The sequence below is a fragment of the Rhinatrema bivittatum genome, chromosome 12, assembly GCF_901001135.1.
Source record: "Rhinatrema bivittatum chromosome 12, aRhiBiv1.1, whole genome shotgun sequence".
In the NCBI taxonomy this organism is placed as follows: Eukaryota; Metazoa; Chordata; class Amphibia; order Gymnophiona; family Rhinatrematidae; genus Rhinatrema; species Rhinatrema bivittatum.
This window is the reverse complement of record NC_042626.1, coordinates 14,532,406-14,550,501: the sequence shown is the minus strand read 5'-3', so window position 1 is coordinate 14,550,501 and position 18,096 is coordinate 14,532,406. Positions and strand designations below refer to the sequence as shown.

The window sequence follows — 18,096 nt, the reverse complement described above, 5'->3', positions numbered from 1 at the left end:
CATGACGTCCGGGGCTGTCAGTTTTGCGACTAGGTGACCCCTGAGGGCTGACGTGCCCACCTAGACAAGATGGAGAAGCTGTTCGGGTCCAGAAATTCCAAACCCTCAACACCGGTGTTGGGAGCATCAGGAGCATCGACACCGAAAGGATGAGGGGAGCCAATGCACACTGATCCCTTGGTGTCCACCTCTCCTCCAGGGCCTTCGGTGGAGAGGGGTGCCGGGGAATCGGCTTTCATTGGTCTCCTCTTGCTCTAGGACTTCGGGATCATCTCCTCCTTCCTCTGCGCCAGGGAAACACCAGGCTAAGCACCGTGGGATGTCCTGGAAGCTTGCCACCAGTCCTTGCATGGTGCCAGGCTCAGGTTGGCATTGGTGCCTGCTGTGATGCCCCCAGAGTGACCCCATGGTGAGGAGGTATCTCCCTCCATCGAGGCCAGAGATCAGAAATGTTCCCCACAGATTTTGGTGCCAGGTACAGATTCCCCTCAAGGCTCCGAGGGGAATCTGGTTATGCCCCCTCTTCTTCAGGCTGTCCTATCCTTGGCGGCCTTCGAGGAGGAGCTTGAACACCTGGTGCAGCTGGTGGTTTGTCGAGTCTTGCAAGGCATCAAGCCACTGGCTCCTCAGGTGCCTCCACTGTTGCCGGAGCCTGCACTTTTTGGATGTTCCAAAGGAGGTGGTGGCAGTTCCCATCCATGAGATTTTAAAGGAATTGCTCCTTAGGATTTGGGAACACCCTGTCTCCGTGCCTCCAGACAGCAGGAAAGCCAATGCACTGTACTTGGTCCAGCAGGCTATGGGATTTGAGAAGCATCAGCTCCCTCGCCAGTCGGTGGTGGTAGAGTTCACCCTTAAAAGGGCCAAGCATTCTCGCACCCATGCCTCCGCCCCTTCAGGGCGGGAGCATAGGGCGATGGATACGTTGGGTAGGAAGGTGTTTTGAGGCACGATGTTGTTTGCCCGGATTGCCTCCTATCATCTGTCTATGGCACAGTACTCTCAGAACCTCTGGAAACAAGTCCAGGAAATATCCGAGCGCCTGACTTAGCAACAGCATGACGCCTTTTTGGGGGTCGCCAGCAAGATCTGGAATGCGGCGAGCATGAGGTGCGTTCCACCTATGACGTGTTTGAGATGGCGACGAGGGTGGCAGCCACAAGCATTGGTGCCTGCTGGATGGCCTGATTTAGGACCTCCGTCAGGAGGTACAGGAGAGGCTTGCGGACCTGCCCTGTACTGGCGACAGCCTCTTCGGTGATAAGGTGAGGGATGCAGTGGCTCAGTTAAAGGATCATCATGAGACCCTGCAGCATCTCTGCTAGTACCTCAGATCCACCATCCTCTGCCAGAAAGTCCTCGCATCAAGGCCCGAGTAGGTCCTTTTACCACCAGGGAAAATACTTATCTTCCGCTTCATGCAGTCGGGCCCAGCTGGTGGGATCTAGGGGCCGTTCTAGACAGCAGTGGACCCCCAGAGCTCAGCCAGTGCTCCAGACAAGCCCTGTTACAGGATTTTTGACTGGCTGTGAGGGAGCATAAGCCAGCTGCCCATACCCTCAATGCAGGACCCTCCAGTTGGGGGCCAGTACCATTGGCCAAGTGTGATATTGGATGTTGCAACTCTTAGGGCATATGGCTGCGACTAACCTTGTTTACCCCCTTAGGTTGCTTGCATATGCGCAGAGCTCAATGGACCTTGCGGTCTCAGTGGTAGCAGGCCAACCAGGACTTCCACATCTCATTACTCCACTTCGCCGGGACTCCTTGTCCTGATGGGAGAGCCTGACCAACTTGCAGCAGGGGGTGTCCTTTCAAAGAGCCACTGTTCAGATTGTGCTCTCTACGGATGCGTCCAACCTGGGGTGGGGGTGCCCATGTAGAGGGGCTCTGCACTCAAGGTTTGTGATCCACCCAGGAAGCACAATGCCAGATCAATTTCCTGGAGCTCCGTGCGATCCGGGATGCACTCTGAGCGTTCAAGGATCTGCTGATCAACATAGTGGTTCTGATCCAGACTGGCAACCAGGCGGCAATGTGGTACATCAACAAGCAGGGAGGTATGGGGTCGTTCCTCCTATGCCAAGAAGCTGTTCAGATCTGGTCCTGGGCTCTGTCACAGGGTATGGTGCTCCAAGCCATGTACCTAGCTGGGGCAGAGAATGTGGTGTTGGACAGGCCCCTGAAGCAAGAAGTGGCGGATCAGATCTTCCGCTGCTGTTGGACCCTGGAAGTGGATCTGTTCTCATCCCCCTGCAACAGGAAGATGGATCAGTTCTGCTCTCTGTACAGGGTGGACAGCAAACCAGCCTCGGATGCCTTTACTCACCATTGGGGCAAGGGCCTTTTGTACGCATATCTTCCGCTTCCCCTGGTGCTGAAGACGCTCCTGAAGCTTCGACAGGACAGGGGACCTATGATCCTCATAGCTCCTCACTGACCGAGGCAGATCTGGTTCCTGTTCTTGCGGGATCTCTCCCTCCAAGAGCCGATCAGTCTGGGGACCTCCCCAGACCTCCTCATGCAGGATCAGGAAACACTGTGCCATCCCAACCTTTGGGCCCTGTTTCTGATGGCCTGGATGTTGAGAGGTTGATTCTGCAGCCCCTCAACCTTTCTGATGTATCTCGAGTCCTGGTGGCTTTCAAGAAGCCTTCCACTAGGAAGTCTTATGGCCTGAAGTGGAAGAGGTTTTCCGTCTGGTGTGAGCACCATGGCTTGGATCCATTCTCCTGCTCTGCGCCAAAGCTGCTTGATTACCTACTGAACCTTTCGGATGCTGGCTAAAAGACCAACTCCATTAGGGTACACCTGAGTGCGATCGGTGCCTACCACCGGGGTGTGGATAGTTTGCCCATCTCTGTGCAACCCATTGCGGGATGCTTTATGCGGGGCCTGTAAGAGCTGAAGCTGCCCTTGTGATCCCCCGCTGTGTCCTGGGACCTTAATGTGGTGGTGGCTCAGCTCATGAAAGCTCCTTTTGAACTGCTGCTCCATTCTTGTGACCTCATCTTTTTGGTCACGGTCATGTCAGCGCTCAGTCAGTGAGCTTCAGGCCTTCGTGACGTACCCACTCTACACAAAGTTCTTCCATGACAGGGTGGTTCTGCGCATACATCCTACGATCCTGCCTCAGCTGGTGACTATTTCCATCTTAACCAGTTAATTATCCTGCCTTTTACTTGTCCGTTTCATGCGGACTTGCTTTAGTTGAAGCCTCCCTTTTTAAGTCTCTTACTGTGTCCTAAGCCATCACCATGTTTTTAAATTAGCTGATAAAGTCCCCTTTTGAGCCTCTAAAAGATTGGGAGCTGACTTTGTGCTACAGAATTAGTCAGCTCCAGGCTAGTGGTGTTCACTCCCAGCCCTTGAGGGCTGCCCCACACCCTCTCCCCCGGAGTTCTCCGCCTTCTGTGTGCTTGGCCCTATGAGCAATGAGAGCATCTCTGAGAGGTCTCGCTAAGTTTCATTCAGCTTGATGCCACACACGCTCACATGACTCACTTGTATGACTGAACGCTTGTCCTCAGGGAACAGCTGTTACAGGTAAGCAGCTTTGCTTTGCTCTTCTTTGGTTGGAAGCTGTTCAGATCTGGTCCTGGGCTCTGTCCCAGGGTATGGTAGATGACTGTAGATGTTTTATAACTTCTTTTTCTGGTTTAGGTTGTCTCCAGAGCTGTGACAATAGTCTTAGCTTGCAAATGTTCTGTCTCTGAGGGGGAAACGTTCTTTATATCCTGATTAGCACAGTGCTCCTCCTTAATCCATACATGAATTTGCTGGCTGAGAGAATTATAAAAAGTTAATTTCACACCGTTAACTATTCAGGTAAACTGATGTTTAGCTTTTTTTTTTTTCTTTTTCTCCTCTTGCCATGTGGAGCCTTTTTGCCATGCTAGGCTTATGGTTTTGGGAATGACGACAAGAAGCAGCGAGTGGAATTAGAGGACTGTTTAAGCACGGGCTCCTGAGAGAGAAGTGCATTTACAGGGTGTGACTGTGATCTTGCATAGCATGTGGACGCCTGGGCAGGATATGACAGCACTGGCATAATGCTGGGGCCTTCCCAGAGCAGAGCAGTAGGATCTCACTCGGCACAGGGGATTCTCAGTGCTGCTTGTAACTGATACTTCACTCTGCAGATTCCACACGGCTCAGTGAGTCTTAGAGCTGGATGTGATACTAGTATCCCATACTGCTGTGCAGAAGCTCTCGGGATCTGACTGTGACCTCATTTCAGGGTAGGAACTGCTCAGGATATCGCTATGTTTCTTTTCTTGTAATCAGTTCCAGAATTTGCAGGTGGACTTGGCCATCCCAAACTTATTTTTCCTTTCCATTTGCCAGGAGTAGGAGGGGAGCGTTCAGTGCGTGTCTCTAAATAACTGTTTGGCCTTTACGGGACTGTACTGGGCGTCCCAGAAGCCTGGCTCTTAGTGGGTTATAGTTAGCAGATCTCTCTGCCTTATATAGCAAGGCCTGATTGTTAGTGTTAACAGAGGCAAAATAACAAGCGCCGCCAGACTGCATAAATCAGGTTAGGGCTAAGAATGTCATAAATGCCACAACTTGGAGGGGGCAAGTTCAGCATCCACAGCAGAATAATGCGCTGCTGTGCCTCCCTTCTCTCACAGTCTGCATGCTGAGACTTTTACTTTCCCTCTGCACAGTACATCATTTTTATCCTGCTCTTTCTTTTTCTGTCTCCAACTCGGTTCTGCGTCTACTTCTGAAGACCAGAGGCGGAAGAGGAGTAGCAGCGCTCGCAGCCAGGAGTCTACAGAGAGCCCCGATATCCAGGTGCCAGAGGAGTTTTCGGGGCTCCTGCACGGTTCTTCCCCAGTATGTGAGATAAAGGAGGATCCCTTCCAGTTGCTCTCCACTGTCAGTCTAGGCAGCGCAGAAGGGAGTGCAGGGCAGCCAGCCGAAATGGATGTGCAAGCCTTGAGATCTGTACCGACCACCAGCCCCACTGACCAAAATCAGAAAGGCATCTACACAACCGTGTTTCATGCTCCCATCAACCAGTCGGACCCAGAAACCTACATGCCACACGAGGCACTTCAGCAGCATTCTGGAGGGGGGGAGGAGGAGGAGGAGGAGGATGAGGGGGACAGGAACTGTGTGCCAGGGAGAGGACGGCAAGGCAGCATGCCCAACATGGAACTTAAACTCAGCCGGAGCTTGTCAAAATCGGACTCTGACCTCCTGACCTGCTCACCAACAGACGACGATGCTATGGGCAGTCGGAGCGAGTCACTGTCAAACTGTAGTGCTGGCAAGAAACGGCTGGAGAAATCTCCCTCTTTCACATCTGAGTGGGATGAGGTAAGACCCCTCTTAACGCTTCCTAGGTAAAGCATGTGTCTGGAGAAGTCCACGGTGGGATTGATTACATCCCAGTGTGCTCCAGGGCTTGATTATTCATTAGGATCCGAACTTTGTGCAACGCTGTGACTCCTTAGGAGCATGGTGATTACAAAGTTACTTCCACCCAAGGTGTACAGGGCTATTTTGACCACCTTGAGTTAGTTGTCTTGTTTTTTTTTCTATTACTATTCATTATGTAGTGCTACTAAATGTAGACAGCACTATACAGAATACACAAATAAGACAGTGCCTACTCCATGAAGCTTACACACACACACAGGACATAAGGTTATGAGAAATTTATTATAGAAAAATGGAAGTGTTTGATTTAAAAGCATACTCATAAAGATCTGTTTCTAAAAATTGGTAACTATATTTCAAGAGTTCAGAGAGTTGTCCTGTTTACAGAGTGTAGGATAGGCCTGAAATGACAATGTAGAAAGGCAGATGGGGTGAGAGCTACCACCTTTTGCACTGCTTTCTCAGGCTGGTGCTATAACTTCAGCTCATACTTTCCCTTGTCCCTAGTATGCTTGCCTTTTGGATAGGGGTGGTGACTGCTTTCTTAGGCTGGCGATACAAATGCTTTCATGCGCCTGGACTTATTTCCTCAAGTTTATTTGAATGTTGCTTAGCTATGGTGTTCCAGCCCCTGCTGTGGACACACTTCCTATCTCCGTTTGTTCTTTCACTCATTCCCTATCCTGGTTACTTTAGCATCACTTTTAGGTCTGTATTCAGTTTATTATACCAATTTCTTGCCCCATTTAGTTTGGTTTTACCCTAGTTTACAATTCAGAATTATTTTTTAAAATCTTTTATTACATGAGCTACATATTTAAACAGCCACAGTTAAATCTCTGAGACTGCATTGCTCTTCTGTATTCTAACACAGGAGGCCTGGGCTTAGGAGCATAGTAGCTGAATAGGGTGCTGTGGCCTCCCCACGTAGCCTGAAGGAGACTGTCACCAGTGCAGCACAGGCAAAGGGAGGGGTAGAACTGTAATGGAAAGATGTTATGTAAGAAAAGCAGTAGTCTCCAGGACCCTTAGATTGACAGATCTGTGCTGTAAGGTAAGTGCCTGCATGCACTCTTCTGGACTGTAGAGAAAATCAGATTGAACTCCATTCCTAGGATCTTTCGCTGCTTATCTACAGCAGAGAACACCCCATCTATATTAGGATAGGTATGGAATGATTCATGTTACTCTGCTCTGCACGCCTTGTACAGGCCTTGATTTTGTGGTCTGTGCTAAGACAGAAAAAGATGTGGATCACTTTCCCTTCTGATCCCCAGTCAGTGACACTTCCCATTAACTAATGCCATGGCTATTCTTAGCAGGAGTGAACTTCACACACAGGGGTTTCCAACTCTGTCCTGGTGACCCCAGCCATTCAGATTTTAAGACATCTGCAATAAGTATGCATGAGAAATTGAAGCCTCAGTATATGCAAATGTATGTCGTGGATATTCTGAAAATCCAACTCGTTAGGAGCGCAGTAGGGTAATTTTGGAAAGCCCTGAACTCATCAGTTAGAAGGTGGGGAAGGAGGAGGGAAAAAGTGAAAAATGGAAGGTAGAGGTGGAGGAGACTAAAAAAGGAAATCTTTTAAGTTAATGGTATGGGGATGAGATGAAAGAGAGAGGGCAGAGGAGAATGGAAGGCACTGTTAGGGAAGATTAAATGAGGCACTTTACTCTTCCTTATGATCTGCTCTCTCTACTATTGGTAGAGTTTAGAGCTTGAGTCTGTGCAATAAATGCACTTCTCTTCACATCCCCTCATAAGTATATGGGCAGCCACACTGAGAGAGAGCTTCATGAAATAGGAAATCTGCTGTGCATGGTGGGTGCACGAAACACTGGCCTGAGGAAGGGGTACCACAAACGCTTGCTGGTACACGACTGCTTTCAGGCCTTCTCTCTCGTATACATATAGGGAATAGGGCATAGTTAGGGCAGACATACTAAAGCAGGGGTGGCCAACTCCGGTCCTCGAGTCACAATCAATATGCATATGAGAGATCTGCATGCACTGCCTCCATTGTATGCACATATATCTCATGCATGTTCATTGGGGATATCCTGAAAACCAGGGTTTTTTGTGGCTCTCAAGGGCCGGAGTTGGCTACCCCTGTACTAAAGAATTTTCCTCATTTTGTGCTTATGGGAAAAATCCTTTATACTTCCGGCTTTTTGTCTTAATTATCTATTGGCACACTTGCACAGAATGGCTTCTTCCACTCAGAGGAAAAAGGAAACTGTCATGGTGTGAATCAGTGCGTTTATGCATTTGTCTAGCACTAGATATTTAACACAAGGTATTCTAGGCCTAAATAGGTCCCTCCTACAGGAGAACTTCAGTGGCCTGGATTGTACAACCTGATTTACAGGTTAGGCCTGGATTCCTTACATTTGCTTAAAGTACCTTGATCTTTTATGTAGAAAAAGTAGACAGGAACTCAGTTTAATGTCCTTTCCATAAGACTGGTTCCTTTGACTTGCATAAATTCCGTAAACACATATGTAACCTCCCTTTCTTCTCGTGCTTTAAATGAAAAGCCAAGTTTACTTATTTCTGAAAACCAAAAATGTATTTCCTAGCATGTAGACAGATGGACTCAGGACCAGTGGATTATGCTCCCCTGCCCACAGATGAAGACAGAGCAAGCTGATGTCCCAGTACATATACTCCTGCAGTGACCCCAGCCTGCCAGTATTCTCCGTCTCCAGCAGATGGTGGACCTGCATCTCCCTGTGAGGATTGTTTCAGATTTTAGAAGGAGAATTAAAAAAAAAAAAAAAGCCCCGCTCTCCTGCGGTGATATCAGATGGTCTCTCCCCTAGTTGAGAATTCCTGAGGTGATTTCTGTGGTCCCTCAGATGTGTTCCTTGGTCCAGTAGCTGGTTTTCTGCCAGCAGCATGGACTTAGCTGATTGTTCAGCTTAAAGGAAGCAGGTGCAGGAAGCCGAGCGCAGGGGTGATGGAAAATGCCCTCTCCCCTCGCAGCCGGGAAGGGCTGAGCTCAGGTAAGTTTAAAAAAAAAAAAGTCAGTGCAGAGGATTTTTGTAGGACTTCCTCCAGGTCTCTGTGCTCAGTGTGCCATTCTGACGTTCATTCCCGCTCCCATAGGGGGGTTAAGGGAACTGGGCGGGTTGAGCAGCCTGGGTGGACTAGGTCCTGCTGTTAGGCTTTTTCTTGTGCACCACGTGGTAGGCTATGGCGGTGTTCTTGCGTGCTTCTGTCCGTATTCGACTGCCCTCTAGAGGAACGTCTGTATGTGCAGTGTGCCTGGCTCTGCATATGAATTGTGCACTCAGTTTTGGGCGCACATCCTGTGTGCACATTTTCTAAGCATATCGGTGGTGCACCCAGATTTTGGCTCAATGTTTGTGCATTTGTTTTTTGTAGTGCTTAATCTTGGGATGCCTAAGTTTTGTGCACATAAAATTTGTGTGCTTCAAGTTTTTCAGCGTGAGCCAGCTGGACGCACATTCTCAATCTGACGAGCTAATGGCACTGGTGAACAAGAAACCTAAGCGTCTTTCTCTCTGTGTTGCCTGTAAAATTCGGGCATCTCAGCCTGGAGTGCCCTCTAACGTGTGACAGTGCTGTTTAGAGTCCCAGGGAGAATTGTCTTTCTCTTTTGCTAAGCCTGGTTCTTCCCAGCCTGATGATGGTCTGGCTAAGGATCTGTGTGGAGGTATGCCAGACCTTGGAACTCCCTTGACTGGTTCCTCTGTAGGAGATGGAAGCTCAGTGGGCCCCATTCCAGTACCTTCTGGTTTTGGCCTAGATCCTTCTGTTTTGTCTTGTCTTGGGTAGAGTTTTCAAGGATTGCATCCTTTCTTCAGGCGCAGTCCTCAGCTTCAACCAGTCCTGTCAGGTCGGATCCTCAGCTGGTGTCCCCTGCCTCTGTTAACTGCAGGTATTCCCAACAGGAATCCAGATGGCACTGATGAGGCAGATCCTGACTCCCTGGAAGATGGGGAAATTCCTCCGGGACTGGAACTGTCTCAGACCAAGTTGCAGTTCATTCATAGAGATGAATTGCTGGCCCTGATTTCCAGACCTTGAAGATGCTGGGAGTACTTGGGGCAGATTCCACGTCTGAGCCAAAGAAGAATCCCATTTTGGTTTCTTTGCATAAAGCCTCTTGTTTTTTTTTCCCTGTTATGAAAGCCATTCAAGAATTGATTGATCTTGAATGGGATGCTCTGGAGGCAAATTTCAAAGGGAGTCTGACATTGGAAGGCCTGTACCCCCTGGATCCAGCAGTGAGAGAATGTTTGTGTTTTCCGAAAGTGGATGTGCTGGTCTGTGCCGTCTCTAAGCAGACCACTATTCCCATGGAGAGAGGAGTGGCTGAAGGATGTGCATGATAGAATTAAGGTCATTCTCAAACAAGCATTTGAAGCAGTGACAATGACATTTCAAATAGCTTCCTGTTGTGCCCTGGTGGCTTACTCTTGTCTGCTTTTCTCTTAGGAGGTTGATGATTCTGGGGTGAACTCCAGAGCAGTTATGGAACCTGCCGCCAACCTTTTAGCAAATGTGGGCTGCAATTTGGTCAGTACCTCGGCTAGGGGAGTGGCTTCAGTAATAGCGGCTTGACGTCAATTCTGGCTGTGTAATTGGTCAGCTGACGTGACCTCCAAAGCTAATCTTGTAAAGTTGCCCTTTAAAGGTTCCCTCTTGTTTTGGAGTGAGTTGGAGAAACTGGCCAGTAAGTGGGGCGAATCCCTTATTCCTCGGTTGCCAGAGGATAAGAAGCAGTTGCAGCTCCCCTTTGGTATGAGGGGTCATTTTAGGGGTTCCAAGCGGTTTCGTCCCTACAGAGGATCGACCTTTCAGAGAACTTGGCCTTTCAGCAGGTCTCAGTCCTTTTGTCCCAGACAACCCAAGAGAGGTGCAGGTTTGCGTGGCAGATCCTCCCGAGCCTCACAATGAAGATTTTCCGACCCACCCCCGGAGACAAGAGATAGGGAGACGTCTCTTTCTCTTTTATCAGAGGTGGGTCGAAATCACATCAGATCAGTGGGTCCTAGAGGTGATACGAGAAGGATATGCGTTGGAATTTCACAGTGTTCCTCTGAATGTGTTCATGGTGTCTTCTTGCAACTCCCAGCAGAAGAAGCAGGCAGTGGAATCTACCCTGTCAAGGCTCCTTAGTCTGAGGGTTGTGGTTCCAGTGCCTACTTCTCAGGGAAGTATGGGGCAATATTCCATTTATTTTTTGTGTCCAAGAAGGAGAGCTCCTTTCGTCCCATCCTGGATCTCAAAGGAGTCAACCGTCATTTGCAGGTGACTCATTTTCACATGGAAACCTTGCGCTCAGTGATAATGGCAGTGCAGTAAGAGAAACATCTGACCTCTGGATCTGTCAGAGGCCTATCTCCATATTCCCATCCAGTTGGAGCACCAACATTTTTCTGCGTTTCGTAGTGCTGGGGTGCCATTATCAGCTTCAGGTTATACCTTTTGGTCTAGCCACTGCTCCCAGAACTTTTTCCAAGGTTATGGTGATGGTGGCAGCAGAGTTGAAAGAGGATGGGATCCTAGTATACCTGTATTTGGACAACTGGCTGATTCGAGCCAAGTCTCTGGAAGAGAGCTGCCTGGTGACCCACAAGGTGATCTCCTTGTTGCAGGAGCTTGGTTTGGTAGTGAATCTAGCCAAGAGCAGTTTTCAGCCATTTCAGTCGTCTGAGTATCTGGATGTTCGGTTCGACATAAGATAGGGCAAAGTTTTCCTGCCAGAAGCTCGGATTCAGAAGTTTATGTTGCAGGTGTGTCTTTTGGTGAACACTGTATGCCCGACAATGTGGGCCTATCTTCAGGTACTCTGTTTGATGGTGGCAACCCTGGAAGTGGTGCCATGGGCAAGAGCGCATATGCGTCCTCTTCAGCGCTCCCTGCTCTCATTGGAATCCACAGTCGCAGGACTATTCGGTTCGGCTTCACTTGCTGATGGAAATCTGATCTCATCTGCAGTAATGATTACAGGAGGTTCATCTGAGAAAGCGAGTTTCCCTGACATCGCTGGACTCACATCTGTTGATACAACAGATGTGAGTCTCCAGTGTTGGGAGCGCACTGTCAGGAACTAACAGTGCAAGGGCACTGGAACACAGAAGAGTCTTTCTGGAACATCAATCATCTGGAAGCCCGGGCGGTCCGGTTGGCATGCTTGTAGTTCAGCGACAGACTGCAGGATCAAGTGGTCCGAATAATGTCTGACAACACAATGACAGTGGCTTACATCAATCGGCAGGGAGGAACCAAGAGCCAGCAAGTGTCGCTGGAAATAGATCAACTTATGGAATGGGCGGAAGGGCATCTCCAGGTGATCTCGGCCTCTCATATTGCAAGAAAAGACAGTGTAAGAACAGACTTTCTCAGCTGGGAGAATCTGGACCCGGGAGAATGGGTGTTGTCGGATGAGGCGTTTCAGCTGATAGTGGATCGCTGGGGCCTTCTGTTCCTAGACCTGTTGGCAACTTCTCGCAATGTGAAGGTTTCTCGCTTCATCAGTTGCAGGAGAGATTTGAAGTCCTTGGGTATCGATGCTCTCGTACAAGTCTGACCAGAAGACAAGCTGCTGTATGCTTTTCCCCCGTGGCCCCTGTGGGGCAGAATAGTTTGCAGGATCAAAGGCCACAGGGGGATGGTGCTCCTTCTGGCACCGGATTGGCCCAGAAGACCACGGTATGTGGATCTGCGAAGACTTGTGGTAGAGACTCCCCTTTGTCTTCCACTGCACAAAAATCTGTTGCAGCAGGGGCCTGTCCTTCACGAAGATCCAACTCAATTTTGTCTTACGGTATGGCCCTTGAAAGGGCTCGCTTGTTGAAGTGTGGTTCTTCTTCTACAGTGATTGTCACCTTGCTACAAGCTCAGAAGTTCTCCACTTCCTTAACCTGTGTACGAGTTTGGCAAGTGTTTGAGGCTTGGTGTGAAGACTGAGGTGTTCTTCCTCATTTAGTGAAGATCCTGCTCATTTTGGAATTTTTGCAGGATGGGTTAAATAAGGAGTTGACCCTTAATTCCTTGAAAGTACAGGTTGTGGCTCTTGCCTTGTCAATGGTGAATCCTTATCTCATCCTGATGTGGCTCATTTCTTGAAGGGAGTGAATCATCTTTGTCCTCCCTTGCGGTTATCTGTTCCCTTGTGGAGTCTTAACCTTGTGCTGGATTTATTGGCGGGTCCTATGTTTCGACTGCTGCATTGGCTTTCCATGTGGCTATTGACCTTGAAAACAGTGTTTCTAGTGGTAATATGTTCTGTGCTCCGAATTTCTGAGCTGCAGGCTTTGTCTTGCCGGGAGCCGTTTCTTTGGGTGACTCCAGGAGTGATACAGCTGCGTATTATTCCCGCTTTCTTGCATAAAGTGGTCTCGGATTTTCACTTGAATGAGTCCATTTCCTTACTGTCATTGGAGAAGGGAAAAGATGCAGAAGAATATTGCCTGTTGCGTCCTTTGTATGTCAAGAGACATGTCGTTGTGTGGTATCTGGAGGTTTCTAAACATTTCCGAAAGATGGATCGCTTGTTTGTCCTTCATGGTGGAAGGAAGCAGGGTGTACCAGCTTCGCGGGCTACAATAGCTCGCTGGATTAAGGAGGTGTAGTCACTGCCGCGTATGTGGAAGCTGAAAAGCTGTGGCCTACTCCCAGGTTAGGGCTCATTCCACTAGGGCTCAGGCAGTGTCATTGGCGGAGGTTAGATTGTTGTCTCCCATCGACATTTGCTGAGCTGCAACGTGGTCCTCCTTACACACTTTTTCCAGGAATTATCATCTGGTTATGCAGGCCTGGGAGGATGCAGCATTTGCACATGTGGGGTTGACTGGACTGTGGGAAGCCTCCCACCCTAGTTGGGAGTAGCTTGGATACATCCCACTGGTTCTGAGTTCATCTATCTACACACTACAAAAGAAGAAATTACTACTTACCTGGTACTTTAGTTTTTCTTAGTGTAGACAGATTGACTCAGCTTGGCTGCTGCATGGTTGGTTTAATGGTCCTCCTGTGGGGCTGTGTGTTCCAGGGGTTTAATGGTAAGTGTTCATCCAGTCCCTAGATTGGGGTACATACATTCATTACCTGAGTTCAATGTTTCCTGTTGGTTGAGTACAGTAATGGTTGACTGTTTTTAATCAAGTTTTTTGCTAGTCTGTTCACAGTTGCTTTTGAAGAGAATACTGGTGGGCTGATGTTACTGCAGGGGTGAATATACTGTGACGTCAGCTTACTCAGTCTCCATCTGCTGGCAGAGGTGCATAACCCACTGGTCCTGAGTCCATCTGTCTACACTAAGGAAAATGAAATTATCAGGTAAGTAGTAATTTCTCCATGACAGCTGCCTTTTTACACGTTACTCCCCTTTTAGCCTAAATGGTGTTGGCAATTCTTCTTTCTGCTAAGGCAGCAGAAGACACTCCAGTCTTCCTGGAAACTATACATAGTGCAAGAAAGTTTAGATAACCTCCTAAGAGGTTGATATTGAGCTGTAGGCAGTCCAGTTAAGTTATTCAGATAAATTTACCTGGATAACTTAGATGGGATATACAGTGGCACGGCTGTACCACTGAATATGCTCAAAGAAAGAAAAGTTATCTGGATAAGGTTATCGAGCTAACTTTAGACCTGCTCCATGGCACGTCCAGACTTACCTGGAAAAAGTTGAATTTTGAAGTTATTCAGCTAATTTATCCAGATAAGTCAGTCCTACCCCAAAACACCCCCAATTTATCTGGCTAAAAACCTAGTTGGATAAATTGGCAGCAGCGAATGTGGCAGGAATTTAAAATCCCACTATTTATCCAACTAAGCCCTGAACTTAGCCGAATAAATCATCTTTGAATATGGATCTCTGTTTTTAAGCATAGATTTGCACTGTAATGTACGTGAACTTTTAGGAAGTTGGTTGTGGGTAGTTGTGTCTTTTGGGATTATAAAATGTAAATCTTCACATGAGCAAAGAATAAACCCAAAACTGTATAACCTTAACCAGCTAGGAAGCTGATGTACAGAAAATCCAAGCTGGGATAGGGTCCAGCTCCTCCAGCAGATAGATTGCAGCGTGTGCCAAGATCTAAAGTTCCAGTGGCTGCATGAAGTAAGGGGGGGAGATGGTGGACGTTGGCTATTCATATAGAACAGAGGCTTTTTTCATCAAGTGCAGCATTTGTTCCATCTTGTTTTTCAGACAGCTGCCCTTTCGGTAATGTCCAACCAAGTCTGTCAATGAATGTCTTATTTACTGTAAAAGGTTTTCATGCTCTCTGCATCGGCTCTACTGCATTTTCACATCTGGGCCTCCTGTCATCGAGATGCAGCAGAGCGTGGGCTGCGCCTTAAATTGTTTTTCAATCCTTCAGCTTCCTAGGAGGGGCCAATATTACAGCACATCCCACACAGGCAAAAATTCTTCATTGTTTTATTTTGCTTTGTTTTGTTTTGGTATGCACTACTGTACATTTTCTAGTGCACACTAAACTGAATTTGTGAAAAACGAGCTTGTGCTAAATGAAATAAACGACAGCACATCCCTATCCCACACCTGAGAATTGCTTAGGAAACATTTTGTGTCTTAAGATGCAGAGATGCCGGGAGCTTTACTGGGCTGCTATATCCGCTAACCAGGGGAACATAGTTTCCATAGTAAGATGCAGAGATGCCGGGAACTTTACTGGGCTTTTATATACGTCAATCAGCAGAACATAGTTTTCCTAGTAAGATGCAGAGATGCCAAGAACATTACTGGGCTTTAATATACGTTAATCAGCAGAACATAGTTTTCATAGTAAAATTTTCCAGGAACATTTGTGAGCTGTTATCTAAAATTAAAAATGGGAGAAATCAGAAGTAAGTACTGTTGTATTTGTTTTCATAGAATCCAGTGAAGGACCTTTTATTTCAAAAATACATTTAAACGGTAACTTTAAAAGAAGCTCGCGGGCTCCCATATGTGCGCTTATAATTTAAAATACGCCTATTGCGTGTATGTGTGCGCCTAATTTTAAGCCTTTACTCGAGCAAATGTACTGTGCGTATCTTCTTTAGGAATTTGTCAGGGTTACCGTACGCAGGTAAGCGGATTTTAAACCATGTTCGTAAAGGACATTCCCAGTTTTTCCAGTGGATCCACTAGTTTGCCCAGTCTATCTCGAGGTCATCCAGGTCCGCTGATTCTTCATCCTGCACTCCCCTCACCCTGTCGTGTTAGGCCTAAAATGCAATTTCTGCAGACTTGCATCTCATCAGGAGCAGCAGTAAATTTACGCGGCTAAGAAGCCGCTGTGCGCTCTGGCTGCTGGATTTAAAATGCAGATTAATGTGCATAACTGATTGGCCTGTCCTGGAACGCCTTGATATGCTCTTGCTCCGTCCCCCCCCCCCCCCTTTTTTTTTTTTTTTTTACTCCTATCGAATATTTTGGTAAATTCAGGTTTGCCAAATATCAACTGTGGTAAAAGATTCTATTAGGGAGAGATGAGATGTTCAAATGTCATCAGCACAGCTCAGAAGACATTTGGGTTATGCAGAAAAGGGTAGCACACAGAGACTTGCATTCTGCCAGTGACTTAGCTAACAAGGGGTCACTCGCTCACACCCTTAACAAGTTTTTAATTGCCATCCTGAACCCCTCAAATAGTTTTGCCCTAGCCAGAAGAAAAGATATCTGGGAGGTCCATTGCCAGAGCTGCCTAGATCCCATTACAATTGGGAACAGCTTCCTTGTGGACGTGCTGGAGACGAGAACAGGGTCAGAATTCAAGAAAACATGGGGAGAGGAAGGAACAATAAAACTGAGGGAGGAGATGTGGGTGGACCGCACGCTCTTCGTTTCCGTTCATGCTCTAGGTTTCTGTCTTTCGAATCTATGGGAGCACTTTTTGTCCCTTTTCTTTTCTCCTGGCCAAACTGTAGCATTTTGCTGGGTCACATGCCACACGTGAGGGAAGGTGGCAAAGCTGCCACTTGTAAAAGTAATCGCTGACTGCATTTTGACGGGGGGTGCTGCTTGTAAGGAGACCGTGTTTTCTTGACAGCAGGTTGCAACACTCTCTTCTTTAGCAAAATGCTGCGCCATACCTTGACTCGCCACTACACACGCAGCTTCCTTTCAGTCTTACTCCAGTTTCATAGCTTGTCACATTCAAGGACTATCTGTGCCTACGTGCAGAATTATCCAAAACCTAAAAACTGTACTTTAATGAATGAGATGGAAAACCCCCCCCCCCAAACTTTATTTTATTTATTTATTTTTTTTGTTGGAGACCTCATGGGAAAGCGCCATATCCTAATGGGCCATCTATTTCAATCTTGCGTAAACACTAATGCATGCAAGGGGTCAGGGGATTTATTGGCAGCTTATAACAATAAATGATGGAATGGCAGGCTTCCTAATCCTTTAGGAAGGGAGAGCCTTAATGAGACTATCTTGCCCCTTAGAATGGTCAAGACAATTTGAGATTTTCTCTTTGGACATTACAAATCATAGTCATGAAAATCTCAAGATTTATAGATGAAACAGGTAAAACTGGAATATTCACCATTTAGGAGCAGATACAGGCTCAAGAGGGAGTAGGATAAGAGGGGAGAACACGGTAGCAATAAGATGCAAGGCCTTTTTCTTCTCTTCCTCCCCAATATATATACATACACACACAAATGCTCGTACATCTGAGATATCATTGTGCCATATTATTCTACTGCAGGGGTAGGCAAATCCAGTCCTGGAATGTCACAAATGGGCTGGGTTTTTAGGATACCAAATGAATGTTTGAGGAATATTTGCATGCCCTGCTTCCATTATATGCAAATATTCCGTATACATATTCATTGTGCACATCCTGAAAACCAAATCTGTTTGTGGCACGTCAGGCCCGGAGTTGTCTACCTCTGTTCAACTTGGATACATGGAAATAAGGGTCATCAAACAAGCTGTAGGTAATAACTTTTTAAGTTGATACATTTTTGACTAGCTTTAGAAAGCTATATACCATCAGGTAAGGGAAAGTAACAAGGCCTCTGCTTTTTAAAGAATCAGAAGATCACAGCCATACTGCTTGTCTAGGGACCACCTTGAAGCACCCTTGGGCAAATTGATGGTATTGTGAAGGACAGGCAGGAAACTCACACCTCTATATTTAACATGCTGGAGCTTTTCAACCCTCTTCAGCAGAAGATAATAGTTAAAGCTAACCTTGCAGGGAGCAAGAGTTGGTCCCTCCCCAGTCCTGCCTGGTTTTCATTCCTGCAGGGTTATGTCTAGGACTTGTTTGAATGACTTCCTTCTGCATACAAATGAATTGGAGCTGGCAGCTCAGTTTGCTAGAGCTCCGATAAGAGAGCCCTTTACCTTGGCTGAGATCACAGCTCATAGGCATCAAGGAATTCAGAATAACTGATCTGTCCATCTCCAGACCGGGTTTGGAGCCGGCAGCATTCTGCAGTGTTCTGTGGAATCCTGTCTGGTAGCAGCTTTTCTGCCAGGCACTACGACGCGAGGAGGATAAAACGGGACTGTTTGACACTAGGTTTAGCTCTTGTGGTTTTCTCTCTTGAGGGCCTCAACAACACAAAATAAGGAGTAGGGTAATTGCACTAGGGAGGCCTTAGTGGTCCAAGTTCCATTTAAAATGTAGACCACTTTCACCCAAAAGGGAAAGGTTACTAGGTTTCTTTTTTCCCCTTAGCTATATTTATTCTTTT

General features: G+C 47.3%; 1 protein-coding gene across 16 annotated transcripts in view; it reads left to right on the top strand.

The window, feature by feature from the left end:
* ANKS1A (ankyrin repeat and sterile alpha motif domain containing 1A) overlaps window positions 1–18,096 on the top strand; it is a 171,490-nt gene that overhangs the window by 95,989 nt on the left and 57,405 nt on the right. For 14 of the 16 annotated variants that reach the window (XR_003852260.1, XR_003852258.1, XR_003852259.1 and 11 more), the window contains one exon: window positions 4,736–5,328. The exons of 1 other annotated variant lie outside the window; for it this stretch is intronic. Coding sequence is in view for 11 of the 15 variants with exons in the window: in XM_029574026.1 (XP_029429886.1) it covers window positions 4,736–5,328 (593 nt within the window). In the remaining 4 variants the exon portion in view is untranslated. The remainder of the gene's footprint in view (window positions 1–4,735; window positions 5,329–18,096) is intronic. One more of the 16 variants, XM_029574029.1, reaches the window with a different exon arrangement.